General features: G+C 42.3%; 1 protein-coding gene across 1 annotated transcript in view; it reads left to right on the top strand.

Moving 5' to 3' along the window:
- The window catches only part of epha3 (eph receptor A3), a gene marked incomplete at both ends in the record, with an annotated part of 87,287 nt that overhangs the window by 22,570 nt on the left and 36,900 nt on the right, over window positions 1-27,817 (top strand). The window contains one exon of the mRNA XM_079231028.1: window positions 25,034-25,189. Within this exon, the coding sequence (XP_079087154.1) occupies window positions 25,034-25,189 (156 nt within the window). The remainder of the gene's footprint in view (window positions 1-25,033; window positions 25,190-27,817) is intronic.

Here is a 27,817-nt window from a genome sequence, read left to right as displayed (position 1 = left end):
TTTCTAGCGAGACGAGAGAGAGATGGTTGATGGTGGAAACTTATCTAGAAGATTTGGGGGGATTTATTTGGGAGTCCACACCTCTGACATTCACCTCATCGCATGTCAAGTTGCATTGGCGTGCGTCCTCAGTTCAATCTATGCCTATTTGTGTAATTTTGTTGTATCTATCCTGTCTGCCAGAATTTCAGTCCCTCTAGTACTGTTTGACTTTTTGATGATCTTCCATGACCTTGATGTGCTAAAAAAAACAAAACCTGAGCTAATTAAAGCATGCCGAGAAGCCCGCAGCAATCATACTGACTCCCTCTCCACAACAAAGCAGCCGGGAGGGGAATCTGAGTGGAGAGAGGGAAATAGAGGAAGGGAGAGAGAAAAAGAGAGAGGGAGAGATAATGAGCATAGTGTTAATTAGAGACACCATTCAGCTGGAGTCCAAAGGCGGGAATTACTCACTAAGCAAGGAAACGCAGCAATAATGTTATATATGCTCATATACCGTATGGTATATACACATCTGTGTGAAGAGAGAGAGCACATTCATATCACCATCCATTGCTGTACATGCAGATTGAAAGACTGCATGCCTGTTTGCGTCTCAGTCAGTCCCTCTTAAATCAATGTCTACTTCTGTCTCTCTGTGTGCACACTTATAGCGTTGTGATGCAGTGTTGGTGTGGATGTCAGTGTGTGGAAGCCTGTGTGAGTGTGTTTCTGGCAAACAGGGCGAAGGAGGAGGCTCTAGCCAAAGATGCAGGAAAGGTTCGTTCATTCTGGGTATTATTGCCTGTTTGCTTTTCTCTTTATGGGCCTTCCAGTGCCGGCTGGGGGTGGTGGGTGAGCCCGTCACCCCGGGGCCCTGGTGCTTTTAGGACTTCAAAGCTGTTGGTAACCACAGGCTCAGGAATTCAACTTAACACACAGACAAATACACCCGCATGCACACACCGCCAGAAATGGAGGGACAGATAGATGGGGTGTTTATTTGTTGGAGAGGCCCCTGTCGGTTGACAAGACCACTTCACAGTGATCAGTCTTTGTGTGTGTGTGTGTGTGTGTGTGTGTGTGTGTGTGTGTGTGTGTGTATACATGTGTGGGTTTGTGTTTGTACTGTACACAGATACATGGTTTGCAATGTGCAGGCAGTATCCAGAAAAAATAAGCAAAATAAAAGAACACACATAGACAATGAGTCTGTTTATGTGTTTCTGTGCATTTTGTCATTCTTTACACTGACTGACGGTCACTGTGGGACCTTCAGCATTACTAGTGTGTGCGTACGTGTGTGAGCTTGTGTTTGTCTGTGTGGAGAGGCAGGGACAGAGGGACGGACACCGCGGGACACGTCCTGTTTGACAGACACAGTGGATGTTTGGATACACATATAATGTAACAGGGGAGGGAAGGAAGGGGACGGGGAAGGGGAGTAGGACAGAGGAGTCACTCCATCATTCCTGATAGATGAGACGGAGCAGGCTGGGGAGGGAGGTGGAAGAGGGAGGAGAGGGGGGAGGTGAAGGCAAGAGAGAAAGAAAGCGAGCTGTCACTGGGACATAGACCCCCGCTGAAAACTCAGTTTCTTGATTTGTGACGTTACCGCTTCAAATCAACATCCCCAGAGGCTGAAATGTATGTTTCTTTTATTTGTCAGTATTTTTTCAGCGTTGCACCACTGATCTGTTTCCTGAGTGCATTGCTCTCAAATGTTGCTGTAAGCTGGCTGATAGAAAGATTTTCCACCACAACTTGAACACTAACAGGTCACTATCAGGGACATTTACAAAAGTCAATAGCGCGCTTTCGATTGGGGTGGATGGGTCAAACAAACATAAAACTTCTGTCCAGGAGACCACTGTTCATGCAAAACCAAAAGTAAACGTTGACATTGTGTCACGTCGGTCGTTAGTCACATCAGTTCAGCTGACTTACAAAACTGACTCTCGAGTGATGGATAGAGCGTCATAGTTTGAAGGCAGGGCCACAAATGTAGCGTCGGTTGAATGTGTTGCATTAACAACATTTTATTTGCATAAAATGGATGAAACCTGAACCATTATGAAACTGCTTTAGAAAAACATAATTAAAAAATGGATATATTTTTCATTTATTTCTTTGCAATTACTTCAAGTGACTCTTGCTGGTCTCATTTGCATTTTACCTTTCTATTACCACTTGCTACTACTATCAGTGTTTCACTCCACAACTGCCTGTCCTTTAATTTGTGCTTTGCTTTGATGTCCACCTTCAGCAGGGGATGGATTTTAAATAACCATTGAATCCAGCCATAACCTGTCAAAGATCCTAATCAGCCTACTGCTACTCCTCATACTACAACTACTACTATAAGCAATTTATATTCAATGCAATACTATATTGCATGCTGTATGTAACTCTTGAATAAAATAGGGCAACTGTAAATCTATCTTGTGTGATGTCTGCTGTCCTCGGTGCTGAAGATGCCCTCAGCTGCAACCTCCGACACGTCTAGGGGCGGCGGCTGTCATGTGTCTCACTTATCTAAACCCGTCCTGTAGGCATGTATAGTAACACCCTGAGTATAGTTGTCAGCAGCATCGTCTCCTTGTACAGCTGCGATGCGCTCATTGAACAGAGGACTCTCAGTGTCATTTCAGTTTGAAAAACCCAAGCGTCACCACATAAATAAATGTCTGTCTTCGAGCAGGTGTCTGATCGCGCTGTGCTGCGACATCACAGATGTCAGCATAACAACCACTCCGTTTCAACAAATAGTGCACTCTTTAATGACAGCCAACTAAAGGGAAGCAATGTCTGTTTTAACGCTTTTGAGAGTGAGGGCACAGCATGGAGTCCGAGTGGTAATGCTGCAGAGAGGCCTCAGCCAGTTACCACACAGAGTAGCCATTGATGGAGTGACACGTTAGAACTGCTGCACTCAGAAATCTCACTCACGGTGACTTTTTTTGGGAGATTTCGGATCACTTTGACAGCATTGACACTTTGCTCTTTTGCTAAGTTATGTGACACAAATCAATTCAATCATATCAACCCACTAAACATGCTGGAGTGTACCAGAGTGATTTTTCATGCACATTTTATTTGTACTGTATTTGAAGTCTTTTATCCCTTTATGTTTTAAAGGATCGTTTTGGTAATACTCAGGCATAATATATCGTTTTGACTAGCCAACAGCCCACTAATGCAGCCCAAAAGTTAAAACTGACTAAATATAAATAAAAAAGCTAATCTTACTCAACTAGTCCATGGTTCAACCTTGGCTGCTTTTATTAATTAATTAGTTTGTTTTTTTGTGTGAGTTTTCTCCCTCGTACCGGTCTGCTCGTGTAATGTTGACCTTCCTATGCTAACCTTGGTGTGTTTATTGCTTGCATCTTCCATCTTATTCAGGTCTGCAGGAAGTGAGGCTTCTGAACTCCTCAGAGATGTCTGTGTGCTTCTGCGTGTTTGTGTGTGTGTTTGAATGTGTGAATCCGTGTGTGTGTGTGTGAGTGAGTGTGTGTGTGAGCGAGAGAGAGAGAGAGAGAGAGAGACAGAGAGAGAGAGAGGGAAGAGGGAAGGAGAGAATAAGTGCACAACATAAGTGTGAGAGACATGTCTGTCAATATCTACGCATCATTAGTAGACCAGAAGTGAGCAGAGGTGAGGAAAGGAAGACAAAGTGCTTACCACAGCACGAACCGCTTCTCACTAACACACACACACACACACACACACACACACACACACACACACACACACACACACACACACACACACACACACACAGATATTATGATGTGGAAATGTGCTTTAACTTGTTCTGTGCAGTCGTTTGCCATGGACCACTCATGCATTCAAATGTCCTGCTGTCTACACTTATCCATTAAGACATCATTTCCCAGACTTTCCACCTGTATTCACATTTTGCTCTGGCGCAGCCTTGGGCTGAACTTGCTGCTTGTCAGTAGTGTTCCTCTCTTTGACCAGGAGCAGGCTGGAATGGATCAAAGGAACCTGGTCAGAGGCAAGTTATAATTGGAATGAAAAGCTGTGAAAAGGCTGCACTGCAGTTTTCAGTTCCAGTTCCAGGTCCCGAGGTTGTCTATTGCACTCTTTTCCTGCGCACTTTGACAGACTGTATCCTGTTGGAGACTATCTGACAGTGTGGGGTACCAGGGCTGTTCCAATCTATGTGGACTTCATACAGTGACAGTAGTAGAACTCTATTGGCATCCAGTCCGGTTTGGAAGTCAGACTTTGGCCAAGATGCACCTTGTTCCCTTCTGTTTGTAATAGTAATTTAACAGACTTGGGCTTTTCAGTTTAATTAAGGGTGTCATGAAGTTAATCACCTGCAAGGCTGAGGGCACGGTCTCTACTCTGGACTGCTCCAACTGCTACCTGGATTTTATGGATAAAAAGTACAGTGTAAGCACCATTGGTAGTGGCTTTATTGGGCCGCGGTTTACTGAGTTTACCCACGAAAGGCGTTTGAATTGCAGGTCAACTTTTGTTGTGGCCATCAAATAGGACCTCAGCTTGAGCTTGTGTCGCTGTGGAGACAAGTAGAGTGAAACCATAAAAAGAAAGGTCACTCCAGCAGTGACCTTTCTTTTTATGATTTCACTCTCAGTGACGATTAAAAGAACCCTGGCGTAAAGATGTGTCGTGGGCACAAGGCCCAAATGAGATGCAAAACCTTGGAAACATTGGAAACTTATTGGAAACCTCCAGTACATCAGCTGTAGAGACTTTATTACTCTCTACAGACTCAAAGGCACTGGACAAAAACATACATTTACCATGAATTAAGCAGTGGTGTACCTCCTCTAACTGCAAAGAAATGGAACGATCCAATGTCAGTGGAATCCATTCGCCCTTTGCTAAAACACACACCATTACGTGAACAGAAACACGATAAAGTCTCAAGAGAACTTATTTTTCAGCATAGGCCCCTGTTGAATTGTTACTGATGTCCCAGAAAGTGTCTCTGAAATGATCCATAGACTCAGACTTCATGCATCCTTGACTCTCCCTACTCCCCACATTTGATAGAGATAAAGGGAAAGGTCCCTGCACTCATTTATTGCATACTCTATCCACCCTGCAAGAAGCAGAGTGGTGACATTTTACCTTCAGCCGTGGCAGTTGACTTAGAACTGGTGTCATATGGAATAACATGCCCTCTAGTGTGTGCAAGTGTCTGTGTGAACGTATGCATCTGTGGGATAGAGAAAGGGGTCATTTGCGTGCAATATATGTAGTTCTGTTGTGTATGCATATGAGTGTGTGTCCGTTTGTGTGTGCTGATTAAAAGCGGTCAGGCCTCAGTGATCAGGCCTTTAGCTGTCCCTGCACTCTGAATGCCAAACACAGCAGAGCATGCCCAGAGCAGCCAAGCATGGAGGCTGCAACGCTAGACCACACAGACAACCTTAACGGTCTGCAGCTGTGTGTGTGTGTGTGTGTGTGTGTGTGTGTGTGTGTGTGTGTGTGTGTGTGTGTGTGTGTGTGTGTGTGTGTCTTTTCCCACTTCTGTGTTTGTCTTTATGTCGTCTTTGACCATTTAGAGCAATCTGGATAAGAACGATTGACGGGTTTTCATCACCCAATGGCAGTTTCCAGCATCAAATGCTTTCTCCATTAACTGTCAATCAAACTCCTTTCAAGTCATCAATGTTTCTCAGCCACAGTTTCTAAGAGTCAAAGAGTGCAATCCCTTTGCATTTGGCAAAAAAAGTTATGAGGAAATAAAATGTACTTTGTACAGGTAAATTATTGATTGCGTAAAAACAACAACCGCACAAGTCTAAAAATCATATTTTTAAAATGATCTTGCTGGAAAATACATACACTTTATGCACGGTTGAAGTGTTTCTCTCCATACACACATCTAATGTGTTGTTTATGTTCTGTTTCAGAGTGTGTTTATAGTTCTCTACATGTTTAAACATGCATGTTACATTGTAAATGTACACATAAAAAAAAGAAGAAGAGTAATTTCCTCATCATTGTGCCTGTAGCTTAAATCTGCTGCTCTTTACTTCCATACTTTAAAAATCTGACTTATGTCCCCTCGTGGAATGCCTAAGTAGATGTGGTTTGTTTTGTTTGGAGATTGCCGGGTCTCGATGGTGAAGTTAAAGATAATGGCTATGCAACTAAAGTTATATTGTTGTTAGCTGCGCTCACGATATCAAGTAGTTGTTGCTGGTACCGGGGCAAGCTATGCAGCTCATTCTTCTAAGTTCGCCCAACACTCTCTCTTTGGCTGGACCAATACCACCATTGTCTTTCAACAAGTGTTTGCACTGCCAAAAATGTTTAATGCTACTCCTCTTAAACCAAAGGCCTCTCTTTCTGTCTTTATCCGAGTCTCTCCTCTTGAAGGGGCTGGAATAAAGCATCACTTATACCAGGATAAAGGATCCAACCTTTAAAGGTTGAGGGATACTGTGGAGATGAGCACTGACCTTTTTTACAAATTACAAATACTCGCTCACGCATTCTCTCTCTCTATCACACACGTACACACACACAAATATGCATGGAAGGTTAGAAGTGGTCTGGAGACGAGCGGAGAGAAATGGCAGACAGCGGTGTCCAACAAGATTACTGTACTCATCTTCCACAGATTTCCCACCTCCTCCGATTCATTTCCCTTCATCTCTCTCCTGTTCAAATGGATGGCACCAGGCATTTGTCAAGGTGAAGGTAGCGCGGCCCACGCCTCGCGATACAACCGACCAATTTTTCCATTTCTTCCGCTCTGCTGGTCTTTTGCTATCATGTATTCAATTTCAGCACCTGGAGGCGATGCCAAAGTGCAAAGCCTCGAGGAATGTTAGATAAATCTCACTGATTAATGCAAAGGCCCATGACAGATTCCCTGCTTTTCTCACTGGTTTTGTATTGCTGTTGGTGCAAACAGCTATGTTGATGGGAACCTGGATATCACTTTCTTCTCTTCTCATATTTTGTTGTTGTTAATTCAATCACTACAGCCAAGTTGGATCTGATTCAATCTGAATTATGTATGAATCTGTATGATAAAATAACAGAAAATACACTTCTTGGGCGATCACAAGTTTCCATTGAAGAGGCCTTATGTTCACCACTTGTTCTTGAGTGTGTGTGTGTGTGTGTGTGTGTGTGTGTGCGTGTGCGTGTGCGTGTGTGTGTGTGTGTGTGTGTGTGTGTGTGTGTGTGTGTGCGTGTGCGTGTGCGTGTGTGTGTGTTGAGGATGACAGCTCTCTGCCAGGGGTAATTGAGGTGTGTGGTATTGATGAGACCCCAACTCTAATGAGCTTTAGCCAATTAATCCATCGATTTACATGTAAATGGCTCCTGGAAGGTTGCTGGCTTTGGCTGCCATCTGCATGTACTTACCATGCTAATATCTGGCTGAGTGACACTACACACAAGCAGAGATGTCGGGCTTGAGAGACGGAAAGTGTGGTAAAGAGAAACCCGACTGCTTGATCGTTGGTAAATTCTCTGCATGTCATTAACAGCAAAATAAGGTGTTATTTGCCGTGCCTTACATTAACCACGGGAGTGCACACCTTTTAATTACGAGGCAAACATATTTTAATGTTGTGTGTCAATCTCCCCCCATCACTCTGCCTCTGTATCAGGATTGTCTGTCTATTTTTTTACTTCATTAACTACATTAAGTGTCATTTATTTCTGATGAAGATAAATCATGCTTTCTCTCTTGCTCTTGCATCTCCTCCTTGACAATAGTACATTTGTGTGGAAAACAGCAAATTCTAGGAGACCAAATAGGTACATCTTTTACCTCCATCATGTATTTGGTAAGTGCATTTGTCTGCAAACTGTTGTTGCACAGGCCCCAAGTTAAGGACCAATTAGATTTTATGGATTTCTGTCAAAAATTTGTCTGTTTTCACATGTAAAACTTTAAACTAGTTTTAAAGTTTTAAAGCACTAACAGAGTGCTGGAGATTTGTTCAGTGTAGCACTCTTCTAGTTTTTCAGTAATTAGTTTTTCACTCCATATGAATATTTAAGTTCTCATTCTATCCTACATCGTGTGAGGATACCGCAGCACAATTGCTCATTCTGGTTTGCAAAAAAAATGGTCTCTTTAAAGTCTAAAACAATGCGTAAATGCAGAGTGCTGCTATCAGCCAGCTAACTGACTGGGGTTCGATGTTAATTACCACCGTGCTCAGCTTAACTGGGATACTCAGTAAATTGTCCCCAGGTGGGGAAAGAATAGGCTATCTTCATTTCACATAGCTGCAGTTGAGCTAATTATGGTGGTGTGTGTGTGTGTGTGTGTGTGTGTGTGTGTGTGTGTGTGTGTGTGTGAGTGGAGTTGTTCTTGGGAATGTTTTTTTTGTCTATGCTTGTGGTGCTTAACAGGAGCTCATTGGTCCAGCTTGCATATACTACATTTGTATGTGTCTGTGTATGTCCATGCAAATTGGTGTGTGTATGTGTGTGTGTGTGTGTGTGTGTGTGTGTGTGTGTGTGTGTGTGTGTGTGTGTGTGCATATGGTGCATCAGAGAGCTTTGTTTGCTTTCTCCACTCTGTCTACTTTGTGTGTGTGTCTGTTTGTACATTCAAGCAAAGCGAGACAAAAATTGGCACATGCTAAAACATGCAACTTCCAAAGCCAACAGTTCTGTTAAGTGAGATGTGCTGTTTTATAATGATGCCATCTATCACTCCCTTCATCTCTCCATTCCTTTATTCCCAAACTCCTCCATCACCGTCTCTGTGGCCTCATTAATTTAGCCTGCTATTTATGGCCTTATAAAAACAATAAGGAAACAGAAGAAGGGCTTCACTGGCACGAACGACGCTTCCAGAGCATGGGCGGGATGAGGAAGCCCGTCGAGTTAGATGGGGCATACCGCATCACTTTCACTTAATTTCACTAGATTCTTAACATCTGGTGAGATGTTTTCATATATGCAGTATGTTCTTTGACACATCACAGCTAGTAGGTCCTATATTTCAGGGCATAAGTGAAAATCAAGCCCAACTATGCAAACTGACTTTTAGAAATTGGAAAGACCAAATTGTGTCAGTAAAACCCACATACTAAAACTGTCCCCTCTCTATACAAATCAGCCTCATTGCAAAAACAGTCCAATTCACAAAGATCAGCGCTAATTGCCACATGCTGTTACATGAAATTATTAGTGTTTTCAGAGAGCTGGTGGTAACTGAAGCACATGCATAACGGGAGTCACGCCCAGACTTTCCAGAGATCATGGCATATTAACTCCCAAATGGGTTTTTTCTCTGTCATGTTTTTTAAATTCCTCGCCTGTGGGTTTTGAGGAATGCGTCTGCACCTTGTCAGTGAGGACATTCTCGTATTCTGAACATTTCATTTTTATTTTCTGTCTGCCAATGTTCTGCTGACTGTGTTTTGGGAGCAAAGTCCACATTTATACTTTGCCACATGGATATTTGCAATCAGTTGCAAATCAAAAAAAGGCAAATTGCATTATTGCAACGTTATAGGCCGTGATTATGCTGCGATATCATCAACACAATAGGTTTTGTGAATAGGACCTAGAGACTGGGCAGATTCATGAAGCTAGCAGAGGCTGTAATTCATGTTTTGAGTGTCTCAATTTGAACCAAATTCATCTCTAAGCAGGTAAGCATTCTATACTACTGGACTTTATTCTGTTATTCAATTGGAAAAGCAAATAGCACTTTGGTTGGTCTAACTTTTGCATGCGGTATTCTACTAATATATCAATGTTATTTTTGTGAGGTTGGCTTTTCAGCTAGCTATGTTTGATCAACTGCATCAGCACAGTCACTCATGACCTTGATATGAGTATGATATGATATGCAGCTATTGGACTGTCCGTCCTACACTGTGTCCTACAGGGTATTTAGCCTCAAGGACTTAAAACTGCAGGACTCTTCTCAACCAGTGAACTAGAGTAACCTGTTGCTGCTGTCAATAAAGAGAATGTAACGGACACTATAGACTAGTCTATGAGGGCTTGTTACATGCTGCAGTTGGCTCCTTTCAGGCTTATAACATGGGGCCACACGATGCTGCATGGAGCTCAATGGGAGGCCGCTCACACAGACTGATGTCACATATAAAGGAAGGCTGTCTGCTTCGTGTTTGAGCAGTAGAGGATGGGGGAAATGAGATGTAGAGTATGCGTATGATTGAGAGCAGTGTGCAGCTTTCATATGTTTGCATACATATAGCCATGCCATATTTTGCATCTGCGTCCAATGAGAACCCTTCATCGGGTTTCTTTTTAATGATGGACTGCACTGGGTGGCTGTTATTGGGGAGAGTGGGGGTTATCACTGTGCTGCAGAGTGAAATACCATGTGTGCGCCCAGCAGGAGAACATTCCTTCTGGCCCCATGATTTCCTCAGGTCATTCATGCAGTCCTCATCCCCACTGTAATGGCATTGTCCTGCGGCTCAGCCGCCCCGCCGGGCCCCCCACGCTTCAGCCTTTGGCCTCCCTGACAGCACTGCCCTTCAGCTGCCTGTCATCCACACCGAACCTGGGGTGGTTGATGGGAGAGTGGGAGGGGTCAAGAGGCTGAGGCTGGGGCCAACTCTACAATCAGGTTATTAAAATGCTTTATTTATACAGTATTTCCTTCTTTGTCTTCAGCGTCTGGTGATATCTGAATTCATACTCATACTGTACGTGAATCGTGCAGTGCAATTCATTAATTGCTATTTCTAATAGCTGCTGAAGATGAGACATTCAACCTGGAAGCAGAGAAGACACGTACTAAGTTGCACTTCACCATGTAATGGTTGAAAATGATTAACTATTGCATCCAACGGGATCTTCACTTTTGAGTGCCAGCATGCTTTTCCCACCTGGAGAGCCGAGAGTACATTGTACCATTCACAGCGCCTGGTATTAAGAGTCGCAGCCTATTTCCGTCTCAGCATTTCGTGGAATTTCTATAGTAATGTGGCAGTCACATAACAAAACAACACCGCCTCCTCGCATTTGCTTGTCTATATGCAGACAGCGTATGTTGTTGCTTGATTTTCTTGTACATGGCCAAAACATGGATGAGTTTGTGAGAGCCAAGCAGAGGAAGACTTATAGGAAGTGAATCTGCTGCATTGACTGAGTGAATGTATGGAATGAAAGCAGAGGAGGAGGAACGGCATCTGCCACGACTCATGAATTCAACAAAGAGTATTTATCTTTTCTCAAAGCTTCTTTCTCTCTCTTTTCCTCTTTCTCTCTGCATTCTGTGTGCGTAAAAGGGGCTGTTCATCATTATTCAAGGACGAGGCTGATTAAAGGTGATTAAGCCCTGCCCATCCATCACTCTCGCCTTTCAGCCTGTCACTGGCCCCAGCATTAAGGGGGACACCAGTGTGTATGTGTGTGTGAGAAAGAGAGATTTTTTTTCATCTTTTTTGTGTTATTCCAAATATTCGCCATTACACTAATTGCAAATTATTTCTCAAATAGAAAGAAAAAATATACTTGGCTCCTTAATAATGGGCCTTAACACTGAAATAATATGCAAAAGCATTCAAATTATAGTTCAAACCTAAATGGGCCGTGGCAGTCCATTCTTTACACGACTCCTTGGCAACCCTATGATGAATGTCCACTTTCTCCCTTGATGAATTGCAGCAGTGAGAGCCTTTCTTGCTCTCGCCATTCCTCATAACATTAACCTACAGTGAGGCGAACCAATGATGCTAAAACGAAAGGATAATCTTCTTGAACAAGAGTTTATGGATTCCTTTTGCTGCCGTCCTATCCCTGTTGACAGTTGGACAGTTTGCCACATAGCCTGTTAACACATTTTATAGACTGTGGGAGGAGAAGAGTTTGACAAAAATCCTGCGATAATAAGCATTCATTGTTAAATAATGCAATTGTAATAGGATTTTAATAAGGATTGAACATGTTTTTTACACAACGTGACTCTTCCTGGGGCGAGAAAAGCTCCTGAAGCAGCATTTCAACCATCACTGGACACTATAACTCTCTAGCTTTTAAGACGGGGTGAGGCCGGTTTCATTGCAGGTTTTACAGAGTGTTGAGTTCAGTTTCACTAGCTGTGGTCAGAAAGGAAGCTGTGGAAGACAAATACTGGCCAGTATCTGATCTCCATTAAAAGGCCAATATCATCTTGACGGTTTCTTCTGCACAAAGACGCTTTTCTTTGATCGATGGTCAGACGTGTGTGTTTGTGTGTGTACACGAAGAGGATTTATTCAGTTTGCAGTACCGCTTCGGTCCTCAAGGGACACCAGCAATGTCAGTGTGATCAGTGCATACTACGCATCCTGCTTTACAAGATCCAAGAATGATAATAATAGAATAAGTCAATGTGTCAGGGGAAAAAATTCTCACTGCTTGGGCGTATCATTTTGGGCACAGTTGGTGTGTGTGTGTGAGAGAGAGAAAGACTCTTGTATCATCTGTAAACATGGCTTTGGGAGGATGACGATTTAGAATCTGGTTATTTAACTTTTGTTTCCCACTGCGATGAGCTGGGACTCCACCAACATCAGCTCTACAGGGCGCCACACAGGAAATGCACACTTCTGCTGAACCTGCACTTTCTCCAAGTGCCTCAAACTCACTTTCAACAAACGCCCACTCCACCACACCCCCGATGGCACACACACTCGCAAAAATGAAAGTTTAGAAAGTCGTGGCTGAGTCATTCCTGAGCAAAGGTAATATATGTGAATCTGATATTAAACCAAATTGCTGTCATCTATTTGTATCATACATGTGTGTTATTATCTCAGTTTGTGGCACACCCTCATACTGTGTTGCAATTAAATTAATATAATTGTTTAATTCTTAATCCAACTTAATCCATTTTAAGGTCAACTGTAAAGATGAAATACAACACATGGCCACAATATGACTCTACACTGGTAAATTGATGCACAATTCCCATGCTGCTTATATCCTGCCAATGGCTACATATATATCTCAGCTATATGTACATTGTATATTTTCTTATACTCCTCTACATCTTCTCAGGGGTATCTCTCATCTTCATATATTTAATTGTTGTAGTTATTTTGGTTATTTCTAATTGGCCTCCAGTGCGTTGTTTCACAAAGCTATAATAGATCTCTCCAGCATCCTTTGTGGTGTGTGTGTGTGTGTGTGTGTGTTCTAAGATTAGAACACAAAGTTAGTTTTGAAAAGACCCATGCGATTACTATCCAGTCTCGTGTCATGTCATCATCAGTGGTGACGCATCGCCGCACACACACTATTCACACTAAAATGTTGTTGACACACACAGGGCTTCTGTGCCTGTGGTTGTGCTCGGTACCCTCTGCGTACACATGTGTTTGATTTGATTGTGGCCGGGTTGCATTGCTGTGAACATATGGATGATATGTAAAATACACCAGCACAGTGAAACACAAATGACGTCTGATTTAAAGCCCACAAGTAAAGAACGACGGATGATACTCATTAGCACTTAATATTAATGAGTTGTTTGCACCCTTGCGTGCGTGCGTGTGTGTATGTGTGTGTGTGTGTGTGTGTGTGTGTGTGTGTGGCATACAGTGCCAAAGCTGAGGATGATGGTAGAGAAGGAGCCACAAGAGAGTTGGGTAAGGCGAGAGCCTTGATGTGTACTTGGATCGTGCCAAGATGTCTGGCTCTGTCTGTGGTTCACCTGCGCTGGTCCGTCACTCTCACACACACATTCACACTGGGTGCACACATGCATGCAAGAACAACACACACTTCCAAGGGCATAGCATGTGGACATACATTCCCTCTTCCTCTTTGTCTTTCCATCGGTCTCAAACACACAGAAACACAAACACACACATTTATCTAAAACCAAAATCACAATATGCTGATTTATAGAAGTTCATTTGTTTCGACTAAGTAACCGCTACTGACGGTTCTCTGTCTCTCTGTCTCTCTGTCTCTCTCTCTCTCTCTTTCTCTCTCTCTCTCTTCTTTCTCCCCCTCCTCCCTCCCTCTCTCTCAGCAGTAACACATGGTTGGACACCCTGTGGTGATGTGTGTCAGATGAGGAGTGATTTAGCACTGCTCTGCCCCAACCACTGCTGAGACACCTGCCCCTGGAATCCCGCTGCACACACACACACACACACACACACACACACACACACACACACACACACACACACACACACACACACACACACACACACAGTTGTCCACATGACAGACACACACTCATAGTAGTTCAGCACTCACCTAATACACTTATAGTCCCTGTTGCCTGAGGAGACCCTGTTTTGCTATTTCCACAAAGCATTGCATACCAGCTCTCAGAGGATCATCAACCAAGAAGTTCAGTTATGAATTCCTGAATTTTCTCCCTCCACATAATCTTATTCCAGAGCGACCCCATGTATGCTGGGAACATTACAAGGCATCAAATGAGATGGGGCTAATTTGAATGCTCATCACTGCAAGTGCATGGGGCTGCGACATTGGCATGAAGCTGTGAATGTGATTATTATTTTGTTATATGAGACCTTGATCGAATTGCCTCTCATTTTATCCCCCGCGGCATCGCAGGAGAATCCCATTAGCCACTTTGGGCACGGGCTACACAGAGGAATTCTCAGACCTTAACGAATAGATTCTGACCTTCCCGCCTCTGTCAGAGATTCATAGGGTGATGTTCACTTTCAAGGTGAGAACTAATGAGATACACGGACATTATTTGGTTTGGCGTGATGTAATGAGATATGGTAAGGCGTGCTGGTTTGGAATGGTATGTGAAAAATCACATTTAAGCTGAGGAATCAGTTGTATTGTCTTTGTATTAAATCATTCCACCTGTGCCCCTCTGATCAATGCTGTGCTCTATTTAAAACAAATCCTGATGGTTCAACACACGTGAATCCCTTACAGGCTTCGTTTTAATGTTAAGAAGTACACTTCAGCATTGCATGAACAAAACAAAACAAAAAGCTTGACTAAGAGTCTTTAAAATGTGAAGAAACAGCTTTAGTGACAGTGGAACCTAAAGTCGATAAAACCGTTATGGATTCTCGCCCTGTTTTTATGATAGTTTATGTTGTCTCCCGTAGCAACAGATGCAAACCAGATGTTGGAATTTCAGACTGCAGAGCACCAGTGTTGCCGTTATTTATGTCAGAATGAAATCATCTACAGTCCAAATGATAATCTAACAAAACATTCAACAATAGGATGATGATTATCAGATTTGAGTTCAGGAGAGCACAGAGCAGGTGAGTGCAACACTGACGTATTATGGTTATCAATGAAACCTCATCCTGCGATAATCCCCCACAATGATGCTAGGAAAGAACTAGAAAACAACAGCATGCAGTTGTTTGAGCCAAATGTTTCTATTTTCCTTCAGTTCTTCCCAGCATCCATTCTCCGGTGGAGGTACAGACCCCAGTGAGAGTTAAACGAAGGGCAATCCGAAAGCCAGAATGTCATGTTGTCTGAAGTGAGAGGAGCCTGGGGGCTCTTTAGCATATGGCAGCAGCCACGTACTGAGGCTTGCTTGTAGGTGTCAGTCAGTGTATGCATATACGTGTGTGTGTGTGTGTGTGTGTGTGTGTGTGTGTGTGTGTCCTTCAGCCGTCCTCAGGTGTTCCAGCAGTGCAAGTGGTCTTCCCTGGTGGGCTTCTCTGCTACTCTCCACTCAGACCTCAACAGGCAGAGCTTCTCTCTGACTCTGTGTCAGCAACCATATGGACGCCTCTTTTTTTCTGAATTACATTAGACACTCACAGGAGCTCAAACTGGAATTTGAAAACATCATTTATATTTATAAAAGATGAAATTGAGTTTCGACACAAAAGATGGAAAATAAATATTCCCATATAACATAAGTGAAATGCAGTTTATACGTACATTCAATGCAACAATGGCATTTACAACAAAAAAGAAATATAATGATGTGCCGGTGACATTTACAATGTAATGAGAAAAGAAAAGCAGAAATATATGAATGTAAGGGTGGGAAATCTTTTTAAATAGCATTTACATCATCACTAAAACTCAATAAAATCCTTGATGATTGATTGAAAATACTTTCATTTCATTTGCATCTCATCAACATGTTGTTTTATACTCAATTACAGTTAAGAGTCTTCAATAGACTGTGTTTTTATGATTTTATGAATTACTACGTGTGGTAAAAGTATACATATTTAATGATATTAGGGTTTTAAAATAGTGTAGCTGTTTGTGTTTATGTGCTGTCTTGCATCAGTGTGAGAAGTGCCCAACATCAAGGTCTTTGTTTAAATCTTGCAGATTGAACACATTGAGCGAAGTGGGTCACCAACATTGTGTGTGTGTGTGTGTGTGTGTGTGTGTGTGTGTGTGTGTGTGTGTGTGTGTGTGCGTGTGTGTGTGTGTGTGTCCATGCAGCGTTGTAGATGGCCTATTTTCTCTCAAAGTAGAGAGCGTGTCCTCTCTGGCACTGGTCAATAAAACTGTCCCTGGGCACAAAAAGAGGACCTGGCATGCACACACTCATACACGCACACGCACACACACACAAACACACACATAGACACAATTGTACTTGTTGAAAGATGCTTATGGAATTGGAATTACTATCTTGATCGTTCGCCCTCTTTCCTCACTCTCTCCCCTCACCCTGTATCATTTCACTCCAGTTTCCCATCCATCCATCTATCATTCATTATACAGCTATTCCTCTGTGCATTCGTCTATTACCCACTCAGATTTTAATTTATTTGGATCTTACTGTGAAGAGCGGATTTTATAGAACCTTTAACAGAAAACAAATGCACTGTAATGGATTACTACAATTTTATTTAGAAGGTTATTTAGAATTGTATTTCCGTAACAACACTTGTATAAATCTGCTGGTTGCAGATGGAAAACCAAGCAAAACTGTTTGAGTTTCACATCAACTGTCCCACATCGGCATAGAAATGGTGACATGGTTGCCACCGACTACTATTGTCACGCATGGGTTTATGGCACAATGGTTTCTCCGGCTCTAAATCACCACGATGACGACAGCTACTGTGTTTGTGTGCTTAGTGTACATGGCTGTTTATCTGTTGCATTCAAAGCAGCACAATAGTCCTGTAAAGGATGAGTGGAGGCAAATGGGTTTAAGGCCGTTGTGGTTGTGCAGTGTGTGTTTCCAAGGTGTGTAACGGTGGAATGTGTGTGTGTGTGTGTGTGTGTGTGTGTGTGTGTGTGTGTGTGTGTGTGTGTGTGTGTGTGTGTGTGTGTGTGTGTGTCTGTGTTTGGGCAAGCGAGAGGGCATTAAGAGGTCAGTGTCATCTTCAAACACAACACAATGTCTGCATATACACACAGATACACACACACATTGGCCAGCGAGTGTGTTGGCTGAGAGTGATGGATCAAGACAAACAGGTTTATTGTTAGTGTGTGTGCATGGTTAGTGTGGGAATGTTCGAGCATCTTCTTATCTTTTTGTTTGGGGTTTCCTACTCTTACTCTCTCTCTTTCCTCTCTCTCTCTCTCTCTCTCTCTCTCTCTCTCTTTCTCGCTCACTCGCTCTCTGCTGTCAACCTCCTTCAGCCTCTCTTTTGTCTCCATCTCCCAATCTATTTCACACATACACACACACACACACACACACACACACACACACACACACACACACACACACACAGTTTTGGGTGCAACGTGATCAATGTGTAACTTGAACATGTGTAATGAGGGTAGATTAATTTGTGTTTAGCCTATGTGTGTGGTGACGTTCTTTCTCCTTGCATCACTGAAATTATAATCACCTCAATGTGTGTGTGTGTGTGTGTGTGTGTGTGTGTGTGTGTGTGTGTGTGTGTGTGTGTGTGTGTGCTGGTTTGTCCTGGATTTTCTTACTGACCTGGCTGATCTCTGGAGTGTGCAGGGTGTAGGAAACAGTTATTGCATTCTTGATGGATACAGCAGGGAGTTGATCCATGCCTCTGTGTGTGGGGGGTTTGTGCAGTACTTGCCCTGTCGTGCCCCAGTTTATTGTCCTTCACATAAGAGCAGCTTTTCACAGTCACACACACACACACACACACACACACACACACACACACACACACACACACACACACACACACACACACACACACAATCAATGTATTCAACTTGATTCAACACTGTTTTTGAAATCTCCTTAAATTTGCAATTTTAATATGGTTGCACGTATGTCTTGCCCATGAGTGTTTTTGTTAGATTCAAAGGTGTCCCCAGCTGATTCCAAAGTGCAGCAGCAGCTCAGCAAACACATATATAATATGATAATAATGTGTCGATCCTGCTAATTTCCCCCTGCACTGAGCAGAGCTTTTGTGAAAAGAGATGGGGAGGAAACAATGAGAGGAGTTTAGTCACCTGTCATTTTCATGAATATTAGACTGAATTATGATGGCCAATATTTGCTACTTTCAAATTGTAATTCAGTGCAGGCAGCACGTTTTGGCTAAACTGCTTGTTGGATTTAATAACTAACATACTCCTCATCTACTGGAAATAATAGTGTGTTTTTCATTGATAAAGTAATTATGTTTTGGACAATAAAGTGATGTATCATTTAACACACAAACACAATATCACAGGTTGCTTAAATCATACAACCTTGAGGCACACAAACCACACACAGTAGCTGGCCTGTTCCACGAGAATGGACTTGTGAGGCTTGAAGTGTTTTTACTTATACACATGTATTTTCTGTCTGCTTTCCTTCCAGACTTACACTTCTTTGTCCTCCTCCACCACCTCTATTCCACCTCCTCACATCCAGCTCCTCTACCTCCCTTCATCGTCTTCTATTTCCTCTCGTCTTATCCTCCTCATCAGGCTGCTTTATTATGCAAATCAGTGTTGGATCAGATCACTTAATTAAGCTCTACTGTGCCAGTTTGCACTTGCACTCACATGCACAAAACACACACTAACACATGGTAGCTTTCTTTCACACAGACAGAAAACTGCTGGTGGTTGTGTGGTATAATGATTAGTATTCAGAACTCTGAGTCAAACGCACACACACACACACACACACACACACTCCCATGCACACACGCTCACACGCACTGCATCAGGCAGGATAAGAGTCTCTTTGAGTGTGTATAGATAAACAGACTTGAATAGTGGGGTCTCTCCAGGCCATTAGCCTGCAGTTAGCGTCACAATCTGGCCCTCCACGTCGCTGCAGCTGATGAAGCCAACTGTTTCCTTTCTATGGCTGCTGAAAATGCAGCTTATGAGGTCATGGCAATGATTTAACTGAACATCAGGGTCCGAAATTGATCAGGTGCATTGATCAGATGCTCTGGGAAACTTAGATGAGCACTGTTGCTAGTTTTCCTATCACAAAGCTGGTTTATTGCTACTTTTAGTAAGACATTTGAACTAAGATTGAAATACAACAAATCAAGTTTATTAGATATCTTACGAAATGTTACAGTGTTCCTACAGAAGCCAGCAACAGATGAGAAACAGATGAGAATACTGCCTTTTCAAAATAAAATGCTGTCTTCACAAGAAACAATTCAGTTAGGTTGAGGCAGCAACACGAGATGGTTTGTTTCAGGAGAAGATCGTCATTTGGGTTCGAAATAACTACGGACGTGTCAATAACATCAACGCTGACTTCTCGTTTCACATGGGGAACAAACAGCTGTCTTCTGGCTGAAATATTGCTGTTTGTTGGATTTTATAGATTTGAAGTTAGATAAGATAAGATAATCCTTTATTAGTCCTGCAGTGGGGAAGTTGAGTCGGCCATTCCATTTTCAAACATGTCAATGATTGCGCCCATTTCATAATATTCCATCTAGGAGTAATTCCTTTGAGCAGTTATACATAACATTACAGAAATACAGATCTCAAAAAAATCAACAAAATGCTGCTCATGTTGCAGCTATATATCACACCCGATCCTTCCTCGTACTCGTGCTTTGCCAGAACAGGACTGAAATGACAACGAGCAATTACAACCTCCAGCGCTGAGAGCTCATCACAGGCCTTTGTTACATTCTGATTAGCTTTGGCAGCTCTCATCAGAATTACCTTAAAAGTTTGGACAGGTAATGTGTCCTCCAGTTGATGGATACAGACTTGAAGATGTCCAGAATCACTTCTCTGCTCAAGCTGGCGAGCGTCAGCACTCTGGCTCACCATACTGACATATGAATAAACTCCAGTATGTTCCCGATGTGATTATCATGGCAAATGACAAAATAATTGAACATAAGATAGATGGAATGCGGAGCAATTTGCCCCGAGACACAACCTATCAATTTTGATGATTGCTTTCATTTATATCTCTGACAAAAAATGAGCTCATTTTATCGGGTTACGGACGTATTAGCTTTAACAAATTGATTGTGATTCAGCTTTTTGGATGTCTGTGCCACTGAACTGGAGCCCTCAGTATATCAATGTGTCTTTACTTTTCTGTAACTTATGTGCTTGTTATTACAGCTATCTCAAGGTTAGATCATCCAGGATTTAGAAAGGTTGTACAGATAATAATATGTATGTATGCCAGCTGAGTCTTCGAAATGTTTAAAATATGCCACAAATCCTTTATGATGCATTCAATACTTTAACGTACGGCTCAGATTCAGATGGTTGGTAAAAAGATGAAAATGTAGCTGTGCGTGCATTTTTATGTTTTCCTCTCATTTATGTGCTCGTCCAAAATGCACCACACATTAACATAACAACACATTTAACAGGGAGGGGGAAATTTCCCACCAAAATTTGCCACGGTTTTGAAAAAGACTTTGACCTTTTCCAGATTTCTGTGGCTTGTTACTGGTTGGACCGAAGGCGGATTTCATGGCAGGGGGCAAGATGTTTACTGTTGCCATGTTTCCAGTAACATTACAAGTGGCTCCGGATAAGACCGCCGGCCAAATGCCTGAGCTGTCAGAGTAAATAACTTTTCCATTTCAAAGAGAGCTATTCCAATTAAGGGGGAAGGATGGAGCGAAAGAAAGAGAAGGGAAAGCCATAGAAAAGGACTGGATGAGGGTGGGCAGGATGAAAGGGGAGGTGGAGACGGAGGAAGATGGAAGGGGAGGAGAGAGGGAGTGAAAGTCATTGGGATCTTGTCGGATTGAAAAAGAAAAGAGGTGGAGGAGGTATGGAAACAGGAAATCAATTGTTGGGTCGGCGTTTTGCTCCGGCTGCAGCGAGACTGAGCCTTGAAGTGTGCGAGAAAGAGAAAGCGATGGAGACCAAATGTGAAGCCTCCGGGTCAGGCTGACACCAAGATTGGGGTCAAGGGAAGAGGTGCTTTCCCACTTCCCCTACGTGACACCAGTCAATTTATACGTGTCATTTGAGGTCAAGAGGTCATGTGAGGAGTAACATGTGAAGTGTAATCGCCGCTCACGTTTTTCTGATGATTAAGGTCAATTTTATCAAAGGCTTATTAATGCTTCAGATGAGATTATAATCATGTCATGGATTTGCAGTTCTAAAGTTCATGTCATTTCTTCACACAGTGACAGTGGGTGTAAAACATTTAGCTCAAAGCCCAAAAAGATTCTGTTTTAAAATCACTCTTAACATTGTGGAATATCTTTGCTTTAAAAGCACCAATTTAGCCAATGAATTCTCTTTGTTGTCTCGAAATCCTTCCCTTTTAAGAGATGCATGGTACCAAAAGTCGGTCTCACCAAGGTCAGGTCAGGTTATCAACTAACATGTAGTAAAATAGAGGGACTGCATGTGACCACTGGACCATCCAGCAGCCACGTTAATTATTGATGAGGGTGTCCCATGACCTCATCAATGACCTAGACTATTGATTGAGCGAATTGCAGCCCCAGTTATTTTACAACCACCATATCATGTGGCTGCTGCAGCTGTACGTGTGCACATGTGCCCGTGTGCATGTGTGTGTGTGTGTGTGTGTGTGTGAGATGGAGATGCGTGTTTGTACGGGTATCACAAAAGACTACTTACAGGGATACAGTGATACAGACCGTACATGCTGTTCTTGCTGCTGTTATTGATTTGAAAATAAATAAAAGATGATTCAGGGGGATAACCTTCAAATTTTTTCTCCTCTGCAAATATTTCATTTTCTCTATATTTGTCAAGGCAGTGATCCTCTTGTGAAATGTGTGTCTCTGTATGTGCCATTTTCACACACACACACACACACACACACACACACACGCACACACACACACACACACACACACACACACACACACACACACACACACACACACACACACACAACCCCATCTTTTAATTAATCACACATACTCTGTCATCTGAAGAGGTGCTGTGTTTCATCTCCTGGGGTGCACACACACACACACACACACACACACACACACACACACACACACACACACACACACACACATAGGCTACCACACATGGTATCCTATCCACTCATGCCCCTGCACACACTGTTGGTGGATGTCAGAGTAACACAACTTGGTTCTCCTCTACATGAGTAGTTAACCTCCTGCGAGCTGAATCTGATATTCCCATCAGCCTCTGTCGGAGCTGCTTTTTATCCTGGCAGACACACAGGGAAGAAACAGCGCCTTTATTATCCTTTTCCTACCACTATAAAAATATTTTTAGGGTTTGCGGTCAAGAAAATACAACATGTCACTGTACTGTCATATGAAAACCTCATACCGTAAGTGCAGCTTTGGTTATTGATTCCTACATTAAAGGTTTATGGGATCCTCTCTGTGCCTAATAAGTTTCACGGCTGTGTCAAGCACTGAAAGGTCCCCGTTTATTTTTTACTTTCAAGTGGAATTTAGGCTGTTTTTCTGCCGTTTGTGGAGCGTTGACTTATCAGAGTCGTTCGTCCATGTCAAGTGAGATGTTAAGTTCCTCTAGCGGTTGCAGAGGGCCATGTTTAAAGTATAAGTCTGCTTTTGTCTTATGTTATTTTAACCTTAATATTAAAAAAGTAATATTTTTGGGAGCCAAAGAATTATACGACACAGTCCTCTGTTATATTACCTTAATTGTTGTCCAAAAAATAAACCCAAAGTAATGAGCCACATCATTGCCCAGGGCAACATTTGTTTGGTGTTATCCAGGTGTAAACTGTGAGTGCATGTGTGCTCTGTCAACAGTGTGTGTGTATAGATAGAGGGATCAGATCTGATCAGATGGTCCCTGTTATGAGATTAATTCATTCAAACTTTTGTCTGTTTATCCACACTTCTGTTTCATGCTCCCTGTGCATTTTCTACTGACCCAGCAGTTATCGCGCTGCTTCTCTTACCTGATTGGCCGGGGGCGCTGGCTGTCAGGTCTAATTTCCTGCTATGTCTACCAATCAGGGTGGTCTGTTTTGTGTGTGCCAGTAAGTGTTGTGGTTGTCATTCCATCAGTGGGATTATATTGGGCTGTTTAAACCCGCTTCACATTTTATTACTCTCTCACTCACACAGACACACACACACGCACATGCAGACACACACGCATGCATGCATGCAGAATCACAGCCACACTGTAAAGGGGATGAAGGGGAGTGTTTCATGCAGCATGGGACCTTGGTGTGCCAGTGTCAGTGATGAATATGGCAGTAGTATCAGAAGCTGTTGCAGAAGAATGTTGTCCTCCACTGGGATCTCTCAGACCTGTTCTGCTGAGAACACACATTCCGCTGGCTCGCTGCTATTGTTGCAAGACATTTTTTTGGATATAGTATGTGTGAGAGAGAGAGAGAGACAGAGAGCGAGAGCGAGAGAGAGAGAGAGAGAGAGACAGAGAGAGAGAGAGAGAGAGAGAGAAAGAGAGCTGGAGCCGACCCCAGCTGTCATTGGAAGAAGGCAGGGTTCACCCTGGACAGGTCGGCAGACTATCGCAGAGCTGACGTTAACGAGACAGACAACCCTTCACACTCACATTGACACCTACAGGCAATTTAAAGTCTTCAATTAATCTGAACTGTGGGAGGAAGCCGGAGAACCGGCGTTTCCATTTTGTACTACCTTGTCATTTGCATGGGCCTTCATCATTTCAAGTGTTGATTGTAAAAATAAATGTTATTTCTGTCAACACAACTGTCTTTACAGGGTTACAGTTTTGAAAGTGCGTTGTGTTTTTAATGCTATTAGGAACTCAATTCCAGTCATGGGCACCTGAGTATCTGAAAGTTTTTTTCGTACACCTCGTAACACAAACGGTTGGCCAACTATGCACCAATGCAAACGCAATGCTGATGGAAATACGTGCCGATTTATACAGTAACGGATCAGTAATCATCTCAAGAGGTCATAACACAATCCATTTCCCCACTATTGCAAGAAATAAACCGGTAGATTTAGAGAAAAACATTTGATTTGACACTTTCGGTCACACATAAAGAGATACCATATTTGTGAAATACTGTGACCTGTGTTATTCACATTTTCAGTTATTGCGTAATGGCAGTACAATACTATTGCTTTGAAGTACAGTACTGTTGGTGTTAAATCCTGCAGGAAATGGCCAGTAAATGTTGTGTATCTCATCATCAAGTCGAGATAAGATGACAAAGTGGAACTAAATTGAGACAGAAAGGTGAGAAAAACACGAGGGAGCGTTCTGTTTGATCTCCCTTCCTACACAGGCACACATACATGTACACGCAGTACACTTTGCAGAGGTGGCGTGTCACACTACTTGCACATATTGCAACAGATTTGTGGTGAGTAGGAGTTTAAAGAGCTGCTGAGCGCAGATTTAACACCACCGATATTTAAAGAGAGCAGTCCTTTTATCTGAGGGGACAATTTGCATTATTCATGTTCTGCCTCTTGAGAGATGAAGAGAGCAAGAAATAGAGACAAAGACAATTCGGAGATTCATTGTTTTCCTTCTTTTTTTATTTTTACCAGCAGTCAATGGGTTCAGATGTACGTGCAGTCCTTCTCTTGCAGTTTGTGTATGTGTGTGTGTGTGAGAGAGAGAGCAAGTGAGAGTGCATTAAATAACCCCCGTCTTTAATTTCATACTTGCAGGTGCACCAGCAAAGCATAAACTTATTAGATGGCTATCTATGTGCGCGGCACTCATACATCTGTCTGTGTTCTTCTGTCTCCAGTGTGCAGGGCCGGCTTCTACAAATCTACTCTGGGAAATATGGAGTGTTCAAAGTGCCCGCCTCATAGCTTCTCTCACCATGAGGGGTCGCTGCACTGTGGCTGTGAGAAAAACTACTTCCGTGCCGATGGAGACCCTGCATCCATGGCCTGTACCAGTAAGTGTGCTCTTATATCACAGTTAGCAATGCAGTAACATTTGGGACTATTTGATATATCATTTGAGGAGTCAGTGACATCCTGATATCTGATATCTGACCAGAAAAGCCTTTCAATGTGGTTTGGGAGGTTTGTTCTCATTAGCTCATAAAACATGCAATGACACCTGACAGACCCTTGCCGTGAAGAGATACTGAAACCCATTAATTTGGCTGTCATTGAGTTTTAGTGTCCTATGATGGTGGAAATGGTTTCAGATGCTCTTCACACAGCAGAAACCTTTGTTTGTCTTCGCTCCATATTGTTATGCATATACTACAACGGACATTATATTGTGTATGCACACCGTTTAAACGTAAATTGAATCCAGAGGCTTGTGTTTCTTCTCATGTGTATTTTTTTTTAAGTTCGCAAAATGTCATTTAAAGTTGGATTCATACACATAATGCAGTTAAAGATTGCTTCCCAATTCACCACTAAAAACAAATAGGCGCCACTAATAGACAAAGAGCATTAACATTCCTTATTTATTTAAAGGTCATCATAGTCATGGTTGCTCAAAAACTCTTTATCACCTTCGCTCCCTACGTGACTCTCTTCTGTATCCCTCTGATGCAAATGGGTTGCAGATGCAGATGTATATACCTCCTGCGAGCTTTCCAAAATGCATTCCCCATAAAACTGTAAATCACTGCATTCCCTGGTGTCAGGTTATGGATACATCTGTTACTAAATGGGATGAGAATAAAGACAAAAAAACGTCTTGCACAATGTTGAGAACAGTAGAAAATACAAATCGATGCCCCCAGCCATAGACAGAATCCTAATTATTACGACAGTCACGGCAGGCAGGTCCCTGTTGAGATTATCTCAACGCCATCTTGTCAACTAGGCAAATTTCACCTCATTGGGACAGATTGAGCGACACAGAGGCTGCAAATGAATAGATAAGTAGTTAGAAGATAATGATTGTGATTGTACTGTTAGCGGTGAGATAGAGGTTGTTTCGAATTGACTCTGGAAATTTGAAAATGCTGGCAGGAAAATGAGGATACTGAACTGGAACAAATGAAAAAAGAAAGAAATCATCCGTTTGGTATTTCCTGTATAGTATGTCTACCCCCAACAAATCAGTTCCACCAATTAAAATGAATGCACCTAACCTCCACAAAATCAAAAATGCACATGTGCAGGTCGGCCTTGCTGATCATCATCATAACTTGCTGAAAGACACCATGAAATCCCCTTTTTTTCCCCAAATCTAGTGACCTCCAGTGACGAGTAGGAAGCTGGAAAGAGTCGAAAGAGAATTGCCAATACATGAGTCTCTTTGTGAGGGATTGAATGTTATGCACACATCCTCAGTTCTTACACACCATAATTCATGTCACATGGTAATCTAAATGCCAATGTATTATTTTGACATTTTGAATTAGTGTATGATTGCCTGCATGTGTACATGTGCATGCCTGCACAGGTAATATATTGTATGCATTACAGGTCCAAGAGTTTGATGTGGTCAAGGGAGTTAGCTGTAAAGGCTTGTCAGGGTCAGATTACTATCAGAGAACACACAGTCTTACTTTTAGAAATACACAGAGTGATATATGCATTCTTAATAATATATGTTGATGATAGTATCCATTCATAAGCTGCTTGCTTTAAGGGGAGTTTCACTGTGTTAGCGAAAGGAGTAATAGTTTTGTCAGGAGATGTTGACACATTATTTGGTGTTTATTGCTTGACTACTATTGGCTGAGAGCTCCTTAAATGCTAGCACTGATATCAATGTTTGGTAAAGATATGGGATGGGATTTTGTTCTCATGATAGAAAAAGGACGTCAAATTATTTGCATGTGGAGAAGTCTTTGATCATACAAAACCATAAATGATGTTATTTTGCCTTAGTTTTGAATAGTAGTAGCCTCTTACAAAGTGTGCCCCTTCGAGGTGTCCTAATTTATATTGAATTAATTTAATTACAAGCTCTCAGTAGAGCTCAACAGTTAGTTTCCAGAAGTAAAAATCCTGTTTGTATTCGTAGCCAAGGTAGACTTACCAGGAGCTATGGGATTGTGAAACAACGGTATACTCCTGTAAAAACCACACGTCTGCATCATATGAACCTTTTAGAAACTTGTGTTTTATTCACAATGTCGTGGAAAACTCTTCCCGCTGCTTTCCCTTACCACAGCTATGTTTACCTTGACCGTGAGCGGCATGTGAGGATATCGGTCTTCAGTCTCCATGAGCTGCTCCCGGATTTCAAACTGTGTCTTTTATTACGGAAATAGTTAACCACAAACCGTTTCTGAAAACATTTTAGGCGAGAAATAAGCTATGCAGTTGCCTAAACTGTTTTCAAATTTATAACGGCTGTTTGAACGTTTTTGGGAGTTTCCAGAGGCGGCGGGCCGCCATCAGGAATTGTTTATGGGATGAGTAGTTCCTTCACTCTAAATATATTTAAGTATAAAGTCTTGTGTTTTTTTTCCTTTGTCTTGCACCAGATCAAATGGTTTATGGTCAACATTCATCTCCTAGTTGGTTGGCTTAGTTCCATTCTCAAAAACTCTTTATATCAGGATTTGCTGAAACAATTGAGTGAATGAATGGAAAATTCCCTT

Source organism: Taurulus bubalis, assembly GCF_910589615.1.
Source record: "Taurulus bubalis genome assembly, chromosome: 15".
Classification (NCBI taxonomy): Eukaryota; Metazoa; Chordata; class Actinopteri; order Perciformes; family Cottidae; genus Taurulus; species Taurulus bubalis.
The sequence above is the reverse complement of the archived record's forward strand: the minus strand, read 5'-3'. Positions and strand labels throughout refer to the sequence as shown.